Here is a 17,313-nt window from a genome sequence, read left to right as displayed (position 1 = left end):
TTTACAAAGATTACCTTAAAATGTTTAAATATTTTTTGAAACTAGCTACATAATTTTAATTTTAATATCTAATTATATTAGTTCTATAGATGTATTTAGAGAGTAATATTTATTTTATACACCTACAAGATATATTTATCATCTTTTTCAATACATAAAACATTATATTTTTTTTTCATTAATGTGCGCTTTTATTTCTCGGGCCCTCGCTTTTTTTGCGCCTTGCGCCTAGGCCCCAGGCGAGGCCTATGCGCCTTGAGTGCGTCTAGCGCATTTTATAACTATGGTTTGAGTATATAATCATACTTACTATGATATGAGTTTAGTATGATATGACCAATATTGATGATATGTTCATGTAAAACGATGTTTAAAATCATCAAGTAGTAATTCGGTAAATTATGATTACAAGAACTTGTTAAATAAGGGATTTAAGACGGTAGCATAATAGTGATGCTTACCGTATAGTGGCAAAGAAATAAAATGAGTAGTTAAGCTACATCGTGTAATTACTTTTGTCAATAGGCAGTTTAAATGTAATTATTTTTAAAGTCAAAATGGCCTTTTATATGATCGAATGATAATTTCGACATAAAGATCGTAGGATGGAATAGTCGTTAATGATTATGACTAGTCTAACCATCTTATAAATTACAATGATAGTTTGACGCTTGACGAGCTAGGTGAAAGCCTGGGAAGAAAGCGGGTCAAATGAATCAGGAATGAAGGAAAAACATAATCTGGATGCTAGGTAAGTAAAGCTTACACATTTTTATTTAATACCTATTAGTTTTATAGGTTATGAGTAATATAAAGTCTTATTTAAATTGTGCTGTTCCGACACGACATGTGCGGTTCGGAACAAAAGACAATGCTAATAAACCATGTTGAATGGTTAAAAAAGGACTATTCGATTATTTAGTCATGAAATGATTAATAGATAATGAGTTTTGAATGGTTACCTTATAGGGTAAACTAACATAAATAAAAAGGATAAAACGGTAATTCGATCACTCGTTGACGATTACCGTTAGTTTGTGAAAGACACTTTATAGCGTAAGTTATAATGAGTCAAAAGAGTCAATAAATGATTTATAAGGAAAATGACCGTACGGTGTAAACCGGAGCGAGTCATGTAAATAAGATTGTAATAAATATCATCTCGCAAAGATGCACGGTCATTTAGATCAAACGGGTCAAGAGGTGAAAATATCACCCTTTGACAATATCGACTAATGACTTTGTCGAGTGTAAGATTACAGGAATAAATATCGAATGGATATTTGCATCGCTACTACTTAGTGAATATTAAGCAAAGCATTAAAACGGGTCAATATATTGATCCGAATCAGGTATGTATAATGGTTCAACTCATCATTTAGAACTTGAGGTTCTATAAGAGTTAGACAAGGTCAAAATGAATATTTGGTTATCTTTTAGATAAACCGAATAATCTAGAAATCATAATGTTTTTTTAGAAACATAGTGGTTTCTAAACAAGATTATTGTGAAAAGTCGGATTTTTGGTCAAACGAGTACTTAAAAGTCATTTGTTGTAAAATAAGAACTAAAATTGACCAAAATGCCCTTGTAAACTAAATTGAGCAAATGACCTTTAAAGGTTGTTTGGAAATGAGTTTTATGATTAAATAAATACCTAGAATAAGTATAAAAAGCGAAAGATGTAAATCTTTGGTCAAATGACTCTATAGGAGTCTTTGCCGTAAAATAATGATCCGTGGGGAAAAACTCGGAATTTATAAATTTCCACATTAAATCTGCCACAAATCTAGTTGTGGTGGAAGGTTATTTGATAAATAATGTGGAAATAAGATGCTAGAAATAAATGAGTGTGAATTGTGCGGAAAAGTGCTTAATTACCCTTAATGGGTCAAAATAAGCATCTAAGTAAAAACGGGTTTAAGAATGTATATAAACCCGTGATTTGAACTTAGTATGATAGACAACATTGAAATCTTGAGGTTCATGAGAAATTGGGATCAAACACACATGCTTGTTTGATAAATACATGAACGGGTCAAAACTTAGTAAATATATATTAAGCCGAAGGCTTAAAAGTCTCAAATTTTATTAATCCGGATGTCGGATTTTAACTCCATGTGATGGAGAATCGAATTACGATCACGTAGGAAGAAACGTGACGTAAATCGGAATAAAAACGAGAAAGTTATGTATGTTTTCGTAAAAACTAACCTGGCTGGAAATGTGCAGGTTTGAAAACAATCTTTATGTCGAAACTGGTTCCTCGCGGCACGCGACGGATACCACATGTTGATGTCGCGGCCCGCGATCACAGTCGCGCCACGCGACGGATAATACTAATGTCGTTGCGGCACGCGACGACTTGTAATGCTGAGAAAAATGTTGCTGTGTAATGGTTGGGTCATAAGAACTCATAAAATCACATTTTACACTCTAATAACTAACATTTTAACGATGTTGGTTACAGGTGACATATTTGGAATGCCGGACAACGATCAAGCTCAACAAGGAACCGAACACGATCAAGATTAAAGCTTCCGCGATATGTTTCGTTGTCACGTTTTAAACAACGATATTAATATAAAATATTAAAATGTTTTATTCCTTAGAATCGTTTAACAAACTCGTATTTCCAAGTGTATGAGAAATCATTAATACACTATCATAGTCGATATTTATATGTAAATCGTATAAATGGATTAAGGGTCTTACACAAACCCGGCCCGTTAACGGGTTCACGGGTTCAACCTGAAACTGACCCGAACCCGTTTAGACTAAACCTAAACCCGCGAATTTCCTGCTAGGTTCGGGTCGTGTTTTCAGATCGTGTCGGTAATTCACACCCCTATCCAAAATGATGAAGAACAGCAAAAGGAAGACACAAAACATCATAAACCAACAATATTAAAACTCATCCAGCAAAAGGAACAGCAAAAGTTTTTAACTTGGCTCTGTTTTGCATCCACCAAAAGGAAGTCTGTTTTGATAGCCTCTTTTGTTACGGTATAACCAAAGTCTCCAGCAAGTCAACAAGAACACAACGCCTCCTATAGCCTTTTACCTGTTCTTCACAGTGTCCATTTTTTCGGACAGAATCGAGGAGCTCCATGATGAATTCAACGCCTATCAAAACCGGGACTTTCCGCCAAACACAAACTTGCCACCAGACCGATTAGATCACACCATCGGGCACGTATCCTTCATCAAACAACTGCTCAGTCAACCCGTTCAAAACTTCAAATACTCGATTCCCCTCATCTTGACCCGACGAAAACAAATACGTTCTATTCATCAACTCAATCCAACTATAACCTGTTTCCTTTTTCAACACCTTTTCCTTCATAAGTTTCCTAATTTTCACTATCTCATCCCACTTTCGCGATTCCGCATAAATATTCGACAACGTAATATGCGCCGAAACATCATCCGGATCAATACTAAGTATTTTCTCCACCGCATATTTCCCCAAATCGAAATCTTTGTTCTTTTTACACCCCGATAAAAGACACCTCCACACCACCTTATCGGGTTTTGCGGGAAAATTGTTTATAAAATCGTACGCCAACTTTGTTAACCCTTTACGCGAAAATAAATTAACCATACACGCTAAATGATCGGTTCTTGGGGTTATCCCATAATCTTTAGTCATGGAACCGAAGTGATATAACCCGTCTTGTAAAAGACCCGAATGACCACAAGCGGATAACACACCGATAAACGTAATGTCATTCGGTTTTACTCCATGATCCAACATCATGTTGTAAATCTCTAAAGCTTTTTCACCGTGACCATGATGCGCGTATCCCACGAGCATTGTGTTCCAAGAAACGATATTCTTGAAACTAAAGGTATCGAATACTACACGTGCATTTGATAATCGACCGCATTTTGCGTACATGTCGATTAGAGCGCTACCAACCACAACATTTGAATCGATCTTTAGTTTTACGATGCAACAATGTGTTTGTTTACCCCATTCGATAGCAGGTAGATCACCGCAAATGTTTAAAATGCTTGAATAAGAGTAAAGATTTAGTTCGAATCCTTTTGATAACATTTCACGAAGATATTCGACTGCTTTTTCGTAAAAACCCGAGTTCATATGCCCCGATATTAGCGCATTCCATGTGACGACATCGTGTTCATTCATTTCTTCGAAAACTTTCAAAGCTTCGGTAATAAGGCTAGATTTGAAATAGAAATCCATAACTGAGTTACCGATTACTGTAAACGATATGTAACCAAATTTTATGATTAACGAGTGGAGTTGTTTCCCGAATTCGTTCGCATCAACGAATGCTCCGAATACAGTAGCAAATGTTCTTTCATTTGGTTGATTATCACCCGAAGCATGTAATCGACTAAAAAGATTAACGGCTTCTTTACTTTTTCCTTGTTGAACGTAACCGCCAATTAGCGCGGTCCAGGCGGTTAAGTGAGGGTTTTTAGACTCGCTAAAAGCCCGATGAGCCGAGTTTATGATACCACATTTGGCATAGAGGTTAACCAAACCAGTCACAACAAACTGGTCCATTCGCGTTCCACTTTTTACCGCATACGAATGTAATTGTGAACCGAGCTTTATATTCTCCAAAGCAGCACACGCACCCAACACACTCGCACAAGCGAATTCGTTAACTTTCACCGCTGCTTTATGTGATCTCACGAAAATCTTTAGCCCTTCAAGATTTTCGCCACATTGACACGCGCACGACACAAGCGAAGTCCAAGTAACCTCGTTCGGGTCCAAAATCGAATCGAAAACAGACAACGCATTCTTCAACATCCCACATTTCCCATAAAAATTAACCAAAGAATTCTCCACAAAGCTATTCAACTTCTCCTCAAACTTCAACATCCTAGCATGAACTTCTTTCCCAGTTCTTAAATCCCTTAACGTAGCACACGACGATAACGCGCTTACATACGTGTAATAATTCGGGACAAAACCATCATTCACCATTGATCTAAAACATGTCAAAGCCTCAACTGCCATACCCAGTTGGGAATATGATGAAACCAGGGTGGTCCAGGATATAATATTTCTTTGAGGCATTTTATCGAACACCTTGCGTGCATCTTTAATGCCGTCAGTTTTGCAGTACATTGTGATCAAATGGTTGTGGGTATAAACATCTGGGATAGTCCAAGATTTTATGAGCATTGCGTGGACTGCTCTGGCTTTGGGAGATGAGGTTGCGTTGGTGAAAGATCGTATGAGATGAACGAAATTCATCGGGTTGTGTGCTGTGTTTTCCGGTGGTTGTGAACAGTGTGGCATTGGTGCCCTGAAAGTTTTGTTCGGTGTCGAAATATGTTGGTGGTGAATCGCAATGGAGGACTTACATGACGGAGAAATGTTGCTCCAGATTCTTGGTTATGAATTAAGATTCATAGTAGTTTGACCACTTTGACCTTTTAGATCAAAACTTGGCACTGGTACACTTTATCGAAAATGTTGGTTATGCTAGGTATGGTGCCAGTATCATTTATATTTATATTTATATTTATACTAAATTGCAACTTCAAGGATAAGGATTGAACCTTGATCTCCCCATAAGAGTTATAATTCCTCTTGACTAGTAGGCCAAAGTCTAAGTGGCGTGTCAGCGTCTTACATAAGCCGATTTCATATTTTTCAAATGCCTGGAGAGAGTGTGCCTTTTATTTTTTATTGAGTAAATTGACTCGTTGGTTGGTCAACATGGTGAAGGCAATGAGAGTGAAGCATGTCGTTGTATCAAAACCAAGCCAGATGCAGGTGTCATGTGTTCTAGTTAATGTTGATTGTTGAGGTGGTAAAATGGGTGGGTTATGTAACAGGTCAAATGGGTAACGTAGGGTCAGGGCAGATCTAGCATAGGCCCTACACTTAATTGCAGTAACTAATTAGGCCTAAATTAATAATTGGGCGAAAATTATTGTTCGTGTTTGTTTCAGGGTGTCGAGAACGAGGACAAGAAAATTCTCGTTCTTGCAGCTACAAACACTCCATATTCATTAGATCAAGTAACATGTTGGGAATAATGGGGTGGTGGTCCATTGACAAATGCAAAACTTTTAAACACCTTAGGAGGGGGATGTCTTGGATTCAAGTCGCAGAGACGACAAAAGTAAAGAAACTTGCGGTTTAAAAAAGGAAACATGTTCAGTTCTTTTTTTTAATTGACAACTAACACAAAAGTGAATCACAGACCATTAGGTGAAGATTCGACAATCGGATTTGTATTCCTTTACCAGATGTTTAGGTAAGGGTCTATTTGGTATGGGGTAAAGAAATGGACGGGGAAATGGAATAGATGAGATAATGGAATTGATCATTACCATTCCATATCTTGTTTAGTTACCATGTGTGAATGGAATGAACAATTACTTTTTGTTGTTTGGTATGCGAAAAAAGACGAAGGAATAAAATCAAATGGCGGTGGTCAGTGATGGGCGATGATGGGGCGTGGTGCTAGGTGTCAGTTGTAGTGGCGGCGGTGGTTGGCAGTAGTGGTGGATGACGGTGGAGGTAGGTGGTGGCGGTGGCGATGGTGGTGGCAGGGGTGGTCGGAGGTGGTAGCAGTGGCGACGGTGGTCGGAGGTGGTAGCGGTAGTGGCGGTGGGTGGTGGCGGTGATAACGGTGGTGGCGGTGGGTGGCGACGGTTGATAGCGGTGGCAGCGGTGGGTGGCGGCGATGATAGGAGGTGGTAGTGGCAATTGTGGTGGCGATGATCAAAGGTGGGTGGTGGCGATGATCGGAGGTGGCAGTGGCGACGGTGGGTGGCAGCGACGGCGGTGGCAAGGACGGAGGTGGGTGGCGGCGGTAGGTGGTGGTAGCGGCGGTGGCGGCTGGCGGCGGAGGTGGGTGACGGTGGTGGTGGTGGTGGTGTGTGTGTGTGTGGTAGCAACGGTGGTAGGTTGTGGTGTTGTTAATGAAGGGTGAAGAGAGAAAGGAATGGAAAAAAAACAGGGGGGACGAATGGAATGATTTTGAGGGAATGAAATGCATTTTTGGAATGGACGATTCCATTCCATCGACCAACCAAACACCCTTTCCTTCATTCCATCACAATGGTCCATTTCATTCCTCCCCCATTCCTGCATACCAAACGCTACCTAAATAAACTTTCTCAAAAACATTGATTAGATGCTTTTAATGTACACATTAACGTTTTTTATTTTTATCTAAGACCATGCGTAGTGGTAGAGAAAAATAATGCCCCCACCATGGGGCATTATTCGACACGTGTCATCCCAGTCAGCATGGGGCGTTATTGCGAAAGTGGTGTAGTGGGAATAATACCTAATAATGCTCATTCCAATCATTAAACAAAAAAAAAAAAAGCAAAGAGATGGTGATTGGCTAGTCAAACTTGGACACATGCAAAAGTGGAAGTTGTCAGACCATGCTCAACATTGATTGGTTAAGCAAATATGTACATAGCGTTATAATTAAAACGCCGGAAACCATTTTTTGAATCAAAAAAAAAAAAAAAAAGACGCTCCATGTAATGGGGGGAGGGGCGTTTTTAGGCGTTTTTTTTTTCAATTTAAAAAAAAAACGCCCCACTACAGATGACAACTGCTCAAAATGGGTAATTTTAATACTTGACAATTTGTGTCGGCTTCAGATCACCTGCCAACATATTTTTTATCAGTTTTTTTTTTTATTTTATAAATAGTTAGTTGTTATTTTATTAAATATTATTACAAAATTATGCTGCTATAAAAAATGATCAGTTTTTTTTTTAATCATGAATACTATATATGATGTTGTAAGCATGTAAATACATCTTTGGGTGACTTGTGGCCCGTTTAACGCGTTTAATTTTAGAAAATAGTTTTTATTTAAAACGTTTGACTTCTTTGAGTAGGTACACCTTGGAGATACACCGCACAACCTAACCGATCATGACTTTGAGCAGTTGGCATATAGAACCGAAGGATTCTCTGGGTCGGATATTGTTGTTTGTGTAAAGTTTATATCCAAGCTTCAATAATAAAACGATTTAGAAGGTTGATTACAAAACCTATATTAGATTGTTAGTACTAAGATACTCAAACCTTCAATAATAAAACAAATTAGGAGGTTGATGACTTTTGACACGATTAACCTATTCGTCTTTATTTTGACTATTTTCTTTTATTTTGCCAAGTTCTTTTAAGTTAACCTATCTGACCTATTTGAGACTAAAAAAAAACATAACCCAAATCGACCCATTCGTATGTAAATGAAGCTTGGATCCGACCGGTACATAGAACACAAGATGCAATGTTCAGACCAAGCGTAATGGGGCGTTTTTTTTTTAAATTTTTGCTTTATAACGCCCTGTAACGCCCCGCCTACCATTACGGTAGGCGTTATAGGGCGTGTTTTTTGAAAAAAATCCCCCCCGGCGTTTAAATTAAAACGCTCCTCAACATTGAACCAACCAATCAACGGCTAGTTCTCCAACGGCTAGTTGATTTAAATTTTTTTTTTAAACCTATTAATATATATATATATATATATATATAAACCACCAAAACTCATCCATTTTCAACAAAAACAATCTCAAAACCTCTCTAGAAAATCCCACAATTTTTTAAAAAAACTTGATGGATTCTCCTAGTTCTTCATCCATGATAAATTTTTACTATAACGGGTATTTTGCGGATGGCGATGAGGAGCTTGAGCAAGAGGCGGTTACGAGTGCATGTCAATTAGCGGTGCGATATGTCCAGCATTCTCGTCGGCCCCAAGCACAAAAAAATAAAAGAGGCTATGTTGAACGAGACCGACGCGCGGCACACGATCGTTTGATGAAAGACTATTTTGACGAGGCGCCGACATTTTCAAACGATTGTTTTAGGCGTCGTTTCCGAATGAGTAAGCGGTTGTTTCTACGCATAGTCAACGACTTGGAAGCCAACTACGATTATTTTAAACAAAAACCGGATGCGAGAGGGGCACTTGGATTTACCGGTATCCAAAAGTGTACGTCGGCATTACGAATCCTTGCTTATGGTAACACTACCGACATCAACGACGAGTATCTAAAAATGGCGGAGAAAACAACACGAGATAGCTTGGAACATTTTTGTCGCGGTACAATTCTTATACTTTACTTTTATTTTTTTTAAACGACGAGTATGCTTAGAAATTTTTTTTTTTTTTGAATCTTATGTTTATCTATATTTTTTTATAAAGGTATAATTGATGTGTACGGTGCGCGTTATCTTAGAATTTTTTATTTCTAGTATTGTATATTTTTTATTTAATGAAGTATTAAAGTTTAAAAAAAAAATTGAGAAATGCTTGAATGGGGGTTATTGGCATAATGCCCCACTACGCCACTTTTGCTATAATGCCCCCTTGCTGACTAGGACGCCACGTGTCGGATAATGCCCCATGGTGGGGGCATTATAGGTTGTTACCACTACACATGGTCTCATAAAGAAGTCCGATGACACTTGGTGCCATATGGACCCTGCCAACCTGGCGCCATTGAGATCACTATACAGGATGTAGCTTCCCGAGGGGAAGCATCAAAGGTACGAAAGGTAATTTAGAAACCAAAATAAAGCATAACAGTTTCTGTTGTCGAATAAATAATCTACCCAACAACAGAAACCGTTCTGGAAAAGATGTTATTTACAACCACCTTCATAATTTTTGAAACTGAAAGTGAGTATTGGATTATTTTTTAGATACTTCCGCCACCGATATCTAGAACAGATTTCGATAAAGTGTTAGCAAGACAGAAACCTACTGTAAGCAAATCAGATCTTGAAGTTGCATGACAGGTTTACAAGAGTTTAGAGAAGAAGGCTGATGATTTATTATGTACATATAAACACTCAGAAATGTTTATATTTTTTGTGATTATATATTTAAATTATAATAATACATATTTCCTGCTCTAATATACATAATTTGTGCAAATATATGTGACATTATTAGATATATTTGAACTGGACAAAACTATTCATATTAAAATATTGATGTACTTACAAAACATGAGAGGATAAGTGAGAAGTTAATAAAATATTAAGATGAAATTAAAGTTAAGAAACCATAAATATACACTAATCAAACCATTTAGAACCACATTAATATCTTATTATAGTCTCTTACACGGTTAAGATACTAGCGGTGCTTCCAAATTATCTTCATCATCTGGCGGCGATTCCAGTTTCAATGAGCATGCAAAACACAACGAAATCACCTGAAAAGTTGAGTAGATCCCATCAGAAAAAAAAAAAAAAAAAAAAAAAAAAAGTTTGAAGGTGGTTGGTGATGGTTAAAAGGATTACCATGCATAAAGAGGCACAAATGATACTAAAGCCTTTGCAGTCAAAAGGCGCATCAGTGGACAAGAACCATGCTGCAACACAGGAAGTTGAAATTCAAGTTATTAGCAAACGGGTTCGGTAACATGTCAAAACAAGTAAATAGTTTTTGTGCACTAAATATGTTTACCAAAAAAAGCATTATTGTAATAGTAATATAACTTTCTGAATATAAAAAAAAAAAAAAAATACTAGAGCAACTTTCGACTCATCGAACCCGTCATTTTTTTCTGAAAATAGTTTTGTGCGTATATACGATTACATAAAAAGTATAAAAATAAATCTAGCAATACATCTTGGGCAACTTTCGACCCATTTGACCGGCTTTTTTTCAATAGTCTTTATTAGTTGCCTTTCTATTTTACCTATTTGACCCGTTAGAGATAAAACATAAAGCAAACGAACAAAATCATATGTATATGGTTTAAAATTACCATATGAATACGAAATCAAGATACGGATAAACACTCACTAGTCAAAGGAGTCATTGCTAATGGTGATAACAAGCTTGCAATTGATTGCACACCAGCAATAAAAGTCTGTGCTTTTCCCTGAGGTTCAAAAGTTCACATATAAGGTTATAGATGTGCTAATATGTTTTCGTTGGGTCCCACTATATAAGAAAATTTGTGTTCATGGGACCCACAAAATGGAGGCCCAATATTGTGGAAACTGTATAAGGTTAGTACATGATAAGAAAGAAAAAAAAAGAACTTTTACAAACCTGATCAGTTGATCTTGATCCTTTTGATATAACTGCATAAGTCTGTTTAAAAGATCAAGTGTTAATTACATGGGCGGCTCTTATGGTGTGCGGGGAGGACTCCGCACAAGGCCCGTGATTTCGAGGGGCACGGGATTTTTTAAAAAAAATCGATATATATATGTTATTTTTTCTTAAAAAATTGTACACACATACCAAATCCAATATAGAGGCCCATTATCAAATACATTTTTATGCTTTATAATTACCCAACTTAACATTAGATTTATTGGGCCCAACCAGTACATTTTTATGCTTTATAATATATTGTTTATCGTTGAAGCATACGGGCACATTTTTCGAGCTCGAACAGGGTACGTGAATTCTCAGAGACGCCACTGGTTAATTATATTATATATATACTATAAATATGCTATTTTGTCCCATCAACCAACTTTGGCCCCTCAACTTTGGCATTAACCAACTTTAGCCCCTCAACTTTAATAATGACATGTTTAGCCCCTCAACTTTGGTAATGACATGTTTAACCCCTTAACTAAACAACCTTAGCCTCTCAACTTTAATAATAAACAACTTTAGCACCTCAACTTTAATAATGACATGTCTAGCCTCTAAACTTTGGTAATGACATGTTTAGCCCCTTAACTAAAACATCTTTAGCCCCTCAACTTTAATAATAAACAACTTTAGCCCCTCAACTTTAATAATGACATGTTTAGCCCCTTAACTAAAACATCAAACAACTTTAACTCTCATGATTTGCTTAATTTTATCTACGTTTCGAACCCGCTGCAGAGCGCGGATGGTAGCCCTCTAGTTTAATAAATAGCATTAAAAATTACTTATTTTTAATGAAGAAAACTTACCGCCGGTTTAACTAGGATATAGATGACCCCAAATGATGCACTAAGATAAGGTACCTGTAAATGCATTAACTTGTTAGAAATTGTAAGTAGTTAATACTATATCTATCACAAAGACAGTCCAACATTCAACCTTTTAAGTGTTAGATACCTTTAATTATCTTTATAACTATTGTAGTACCGTTCATTATATATGAAGTAGTAAATACAAAATGCTATCTAAGCGTGAAAATAAAATAAAATAAAATAAAAAGCTACTTTTGACAAAACTAAGCCTTAAAGGTACTTTAGTTGCATACACACAAAATGAAATGATTTATGAAGATAATTAATTACCCAAGAAGCCCATGCAAAGCCATAAAACAATGCCTGCAAATAACAACAAATTTATGAGATTATATTCACGAAATTGGAATGTTCGGTCAAATTTGCGTTTTAATTAAAGTGAAGTGAACTTACATAAGCTATTGATGCTAATAAGCCTGCACATAATATTATTTTCTCGCCAACTAACGGATTAGCAAGAGGAAGCACCACCAACTGGAAACAAATGAAGAATTGAGAGAATAATATTACTTAATATGGAATTTTGGAGCATACTGGAACAGAAACTTAATGATAACAAACTGAAATTAAAAAAAAAAAAACATATAGAAAAATTGATTTTATACATAGGTAGAAGCACAGACCTGAGAAACGATTGAACCTATACCAACTATGCTTTGGATTTCTGAAAGTTGATTTTTGTCAAATCCGAATGCTGCTTTCAGGTAATACTGGCAAGATAAAAGAAAGTAAAAAAAAACAGGGAATGAGTTGATTAATTAGCAATCCTAGAAAACATGCCTTTATTTATTTAGCGGTTATGACGGTTTTCTGGTACCCCAAACGAAGGGGTATAACCACCTTGTTAGTACTGTTTCATACGCTATATATATGCCCAAAATTGTAAAGATACGTTGATCAAGTTCATAATCCAAAAACGGTCTGCGATGACTTTCGTTGACATCCAAAATTGACCAATTTAAAAATAAACAGATCAAATACACACACCTAATATCACTTATATATTCAATATAAGATAAATGTAACTTAACAAGAAGAAAAATAAATTCACATATATAAAAATAGAACATACCAGTAACACAGTGCTGATTCCCGACATTCCCAATTCATAAAAGAAAGAAATAACCGAAATGCTCCTCAAAGTCGGACTAAACAAAAAATGCTCATGTTAGAATCAACTCGAAAGAACAGCAAAAGAGTAATTACCACAATGGTGAATCTTGAAATCCACATACGTGTTTAACACGATAATTACAGCATATTTCATTGTTTTATAACGTTCTTGTACAACCGTGAGTGCTTTATTCAAATAAGATGAATGTTGATCCAGCTTTGGAGTTGATTTAACCGTTTCAACGAGAAAGAACGCCATATAAACTGGACAGAAGATCAACAAAGCTATTGAAACCTGAATCAGAAGTAATTATAATCAGAAAAATTGTAAGAAAACTAAAAACTGTGTATTATCAATTATGCTATAGATGGTATTAATATAACTGTACTTCAAAAATGTACTCTTCAGGAAGAAAACGTGCTAGGAGATTTCCGACGACATGTGATGCGGAAAATAGGCCTGTTATCCAACTAAAAACAGCTGCACGTTTTCTATGATCAACAATATCTGCCTGCAATAATAATAGTAATAAGAAGCTTTTTAGATCAAACGGTTTAGGAGGTTGTGTGCATTAAAAAGGCTAGAGTAAAGTACATGGATAGTCCCTGTGGTTAACCAGATTTTCGGATTTGGTCCCTAGCTTTTTAGAAGTACACGGAGGGTCCCTGTGGTTAACTAGAATTTTGGTTTTGGTCCCTAGCTTTTTAAAAGTACACGGAGGGTCCCTGTGGTTTGCACTTTGTAGCGCACTTAGTCCCCGGCTAACAAATCTAAAGGTTTCAGCAGGTCCAAGTTAGGGACTAAATGCGTTACAAAGTGCAAACCACAGGGACCATCCATGTACTTTGGCAAAAGTTGGGGATTAAATGTGTTACAAAGTGCAAACCGCAGGGACCATCCGTGTACTTTTGGAAATATAAGGACCAAATCCAAAATTTGATCAACCACAGGGACTATTCGTGTACTTTACTCAAAAGTCTATCAAGGACTTTCAAACGGTTTGATGTGTTCCTCTTTAAGTTCTTTTTTACTTCACCCATTTCAGATAAAACACAATCCAAATCGACCCATTTATAAGTAATGGGTCAAAATTTCTCTAAAAACAATGTTATGTTATGAAACAACAAAGATATATTTAACGCGTAAAAGAGGAAGTAGAACGAAATGAGATGTCTTACCACATAAGCAACGGCAATGCAGAAAATACTTCCTTGACTAATAATATATGAAACCGTTCGAAGAACATAATAAGCATACACAAATGCTTTTGACTCACTGATGGCCAGCAGGGCTAAAAGATTTTAAAAAAAGAAGCGAAACAACACTTATGAGTACCAAAATGTTAGTAAAATAATTCATAATGACCGATGTAAGTTCTTGTCAGTACGGTTTTACAGAAGATAAAAATTATTACAGAAAAAAAAAATACTTACTAAAGGGAATTATGGTTGTGGAAACCGTTACAAGAAGAAGTGGTTTACGTCCGTACTCATCTGAAAGCTGGCCTAGAATTGGAAGCATGATCATCTTGAATATTCCTACAATCTAATACATAAATACAAAAGGATGGAGCAAAGATTATATAAACATTTGTCGCTTACAGTACAGGAAACTGAAAGTAAATAACAAAATGATACATGAACAAAAGGATCAAGGATCAAATAATGCATTCAATAATGGCAGTAGAATTCATTATCCATGTGACATTTAACCCTTCTTGACCCATATTCATATAGTACAATATAGTATATTAATATATTATTTTCATCAAAAAGAAGGCAGAGGATGACTTTTGAGATCAAACAAGGTCATTTTCAGCTTCAAAACATATACAAATTCTTACTTTTGAGGTAAAGATTATCTTTACTCGAAAAAGTATCATTATTCAACAAATATTTGAGATGACATAAGTTTTGATGTTAAAAAAAATAACTGTTATTTCATATTTTATTACGTCCGCTTGCAGTATGCGCATATAATGTATATATGTGTAGGCGACCGGGGGGCAAAAGTGAAAGTGCACTAATTTTAACGTTATTTTACTAATTTCGTGAAAATAACGTTAAAATCTGAGGACGGTCAATCATGCATCATGTGGTAGCGTTGATAGCTGAAAGACAAAAGGGTACATGCACTAATCGGTCTTTGTCCCGATTGCTGAGTGTTATGTGCCTTATGTCCAAGGCTTGATGCAAAACTACTATCGAGCCGGGGGACTCACTGGAAGCAACCTCTCTATCCCTACGGGGTAGAGGTAAGGTTGTCTACATCTTACCCACCCTACCTTTGCTTTGCTATTGGGGGGATTTACTGAGTATGATGATGATGATGATCTGGTAGTTTGTTGATTTATTTTATCAGTCTTTTAATTTAACACGGAAACAACTAATCTGTTGATTGATTTCAAGAGTGTTAGATCAAATACAAACAGATTTAACGTGCTAAGCATACAAATAACCAGAGTAATTACGATAACATAACACTAGAGTAATTAGTATCACTATACAGTTATTTAACTGGAGTAATAATTAGTACTCTAATTCAAAAACTGTAGAGCAATAATAATTACGATAGTTATTCGCATGTCACAAGAAAAACGGAAAAACACAACAAAAAACAGAGTAAATCTGGAGAAAATGAGAGAAAATCAGCAGAAAACTCCAATTAAACGAAACATATCACATATGTATATGATCATGATGTGATCAAAATGAGAAAAATAAGTGTAATTACAGTCTGTTGAAGGCCATTGAGATAAATAGCTTCAGAACAGGTGTTTTGACCGGGGCATAGAGCTTCAGTGGTGACGTCAACAAGCACAGAAACGGTCATTTCTTCGGCAATCCAGTGAAAACAGAGTGGAAACAAGAGGTGGAGCAGTGGTTTGAGCTCCAGAGCACCCTCCCACCATCTCGCCATTGTTGCAGGTAAGGTGTTTGATGAAATGATTGAGTCAGTTTTGTCTGTTTTGGGTGTGTGTATATATGGAGAAGATGAATGCAAATGATGGAGTTGGTAGGTATGGGAGTGTTATTTTATTGGTTTGAATGATGGATGGAATGGATGATTTTTGGCATGACTTTGGCCTCTGCTGATATGATACGTAGATTGATTGTGATAGTGTTTATGTATATGTGCATAAAAGTCAATTGTATTTATTATATTTTTATATTGAGACTAGCGAAACTAAAACTTTTTAGTTGAAATGTTATCATAACTTTTTATTCTCTAAATTAAGGATCTGTTTGGTATGAGGTAACAGAATAAACGAGAGAATGAAATAAACAAAGGAATAGAATGGATAACGGAGTGAAATTGATCATTTTATTCTATTATTATGTTTGGTTACTCACATGTGAATAAAATAAATCATTACTTTGTATAGTTTTATACACAAAAAAAGACGAATTAACGAAACATAATTTATTAAATACGACAAAAATATGATTGCCTAAATTATAATAACCACGGACTCGCGCTTTGCGACAGCACTGTTAAGCCGAACAAAAAGTAAACGTAAAAATAATGAATTATGCACAAACGTTACAGCGTGTTAACTATCAAAAAATAGACAAAAAAGTAAAACATAGAAAAAAATAAATAAGTCGGCTTAGGACCCGCGAGTTTCGAGGTACTGTTGAAGTGTAAAAAATTGACGTAAAAACGTTGAACCACATGCGCGTATTGCAACTTGTTAACTCGCAAAATTTCGAACGAATTGTAAAACAATAAATTTATAAAGGATATAAAGTATAGCGACCAAAGTTGAAAGTGGAAAAGTATCGGGATAAAAAATAGAAAGTGTTTTTAACAAATATACAAAAGATGAAAACTATTAGGTTAAAAGTGTAAAAGATGTAAACTGTGTAAAAGATGGAAACTATTGGGGTTATAAGTGTAAAAGATAAAAAAACAAAAGGGTCAAAAGTAAATAAAGCTTAAAAATGTAAAAACATCATACAAAATTGAATAGTGTTTGTGTGAGAGGAGTTTTTTTTTTTTACAATATAAGGGTGGGCGGGGTACCCACCGATTTGCAATCGGGGACCCCTCTTGCCGCATAGGTAAGGTGCCGCCAACTCCAGCGGTGAAGAGAGAGAGGCAATAAAACGGTGGGGAGCTGCCGAAGAGGGGGGAGGAGAGAGGGAGGAGAGAGGGAGAGCTTGACCAATCAAAAGTTTCCTTTTTTAAAAAAAAAAAAAAAAAAAAAACCAATTCACCTAAG

The 17,313-nt window shown here is 36.1% G+C and overlaps 2 protein-coding genes across 2 annotated transcripts; both read right to left on the bottom strand.

Annotated features, from left to right (window-relative positions):
* Window positions 1–2,578: 2,578 nt before the first annotated feature.
* LOC110941051 (pentatricopeptide repeat-containing protein At2g27610) lies at window positions 2,579–5,610 on the bottom strand. Its single transcript, XM_022182655.2, has one exon. It carries the CDS (start codon window positions 5,282–5,284, stop codon window positions 3,176–3,178), a length of 2,109 nt encoding a protein of 702 aa, XP_022038347.1. The 5' UTR covers window positions 5,285–5,610; the 3' UTR covers window positions 2,579–3,175.
* Window positions 5,611–9,937: 4,327 nt separating this feature from the next.
* Window positions 9,938–16,141, bottom strand: LOC110941052 (hippocampus abundant transcript-like protein 1). The gene is made up of 14 exons (XM_022182656.2): window positions 15,822–16,141; window positions 14,522–14,633; window positions 14,267–14,379; window positions 13,477–13,599; window positions 13,210–13,382; window positions 13,047–13,122; window positions 12,598–12,684; window positions 12,368–12,448; window positions 12,245–12,277; window positions 11,912–11,965; window positions 11,046–11,087; window positions 10,794–10,872; window positions 10,286–10,356; window positions 9,938–10,197 (listed from the first exon to the last, which is right to left on the bottom strand). The coding sequence occupies exons 1-14, from the start codon at window positions 16,005–16,007 to the stop codon at window positions 10,111–10,113; spliced, it is 1,317 nt and encodes a 438-aa protein (XP_022038348.1). The 5' UTR covers window positions 16,008–16,141; the 3' UTR covers window positions 9,938–10,110.
* Between the last annotated feature and the right edge of the window lie 1,172 nt (window positions 16,142–17,313).

Source organism: Helianthus annuus, chromosome 5 (genome assembly GCF_002127325.2).
Source record: "Helianthus annuus cultivar XRQ/B chromosome 5, HanXRQr2.0-SUNRISE, whole genome shotgun sequence".
In the NCBI taxonomy this organism is placed as follows: domain Eukaryota; kingdom Viridiplantae; phylum Streptophyta; class Magnoliopsida; order Asterales; family Asteraceae; genus Helianthus; species Helianthus annuus.
The sequence above is the reverse complement of the archived record's forward strand: the minus strand, read 5'-3'. Positions and strand labels throughout refer to the sequence as shown.

Coding starts and splice junctions, on each gene's coding strand:
- LOC110941051 (XM_022182655.2), bottom strand. CDS start 5,284: ATGCCACACTGTTCACAACCACCGGAAAACACAGCACACAACCCGATG.
- LOC110941052 (XM_022182656.2), bottom strand. CDS start 16,007: ATGGCGAGATGGTGGGAGGGTGCTCTGGAGCTCAAACCACTGCTCCAC. Junction 13,383..13,476: donor CTGAAGAGTACATTTTTGAA/GTACAGTTATAT, acceptor CTTCTGATTCAG/GTTTCAATAGCTTTGTTGAT. Junction 13,123..13,209: donor GTAATTATCGTGTTAAACAC/GTATGTGGATTT, acceptor TTTTTTGTTTAG/TCCGACTTTGAGGAGCATTT.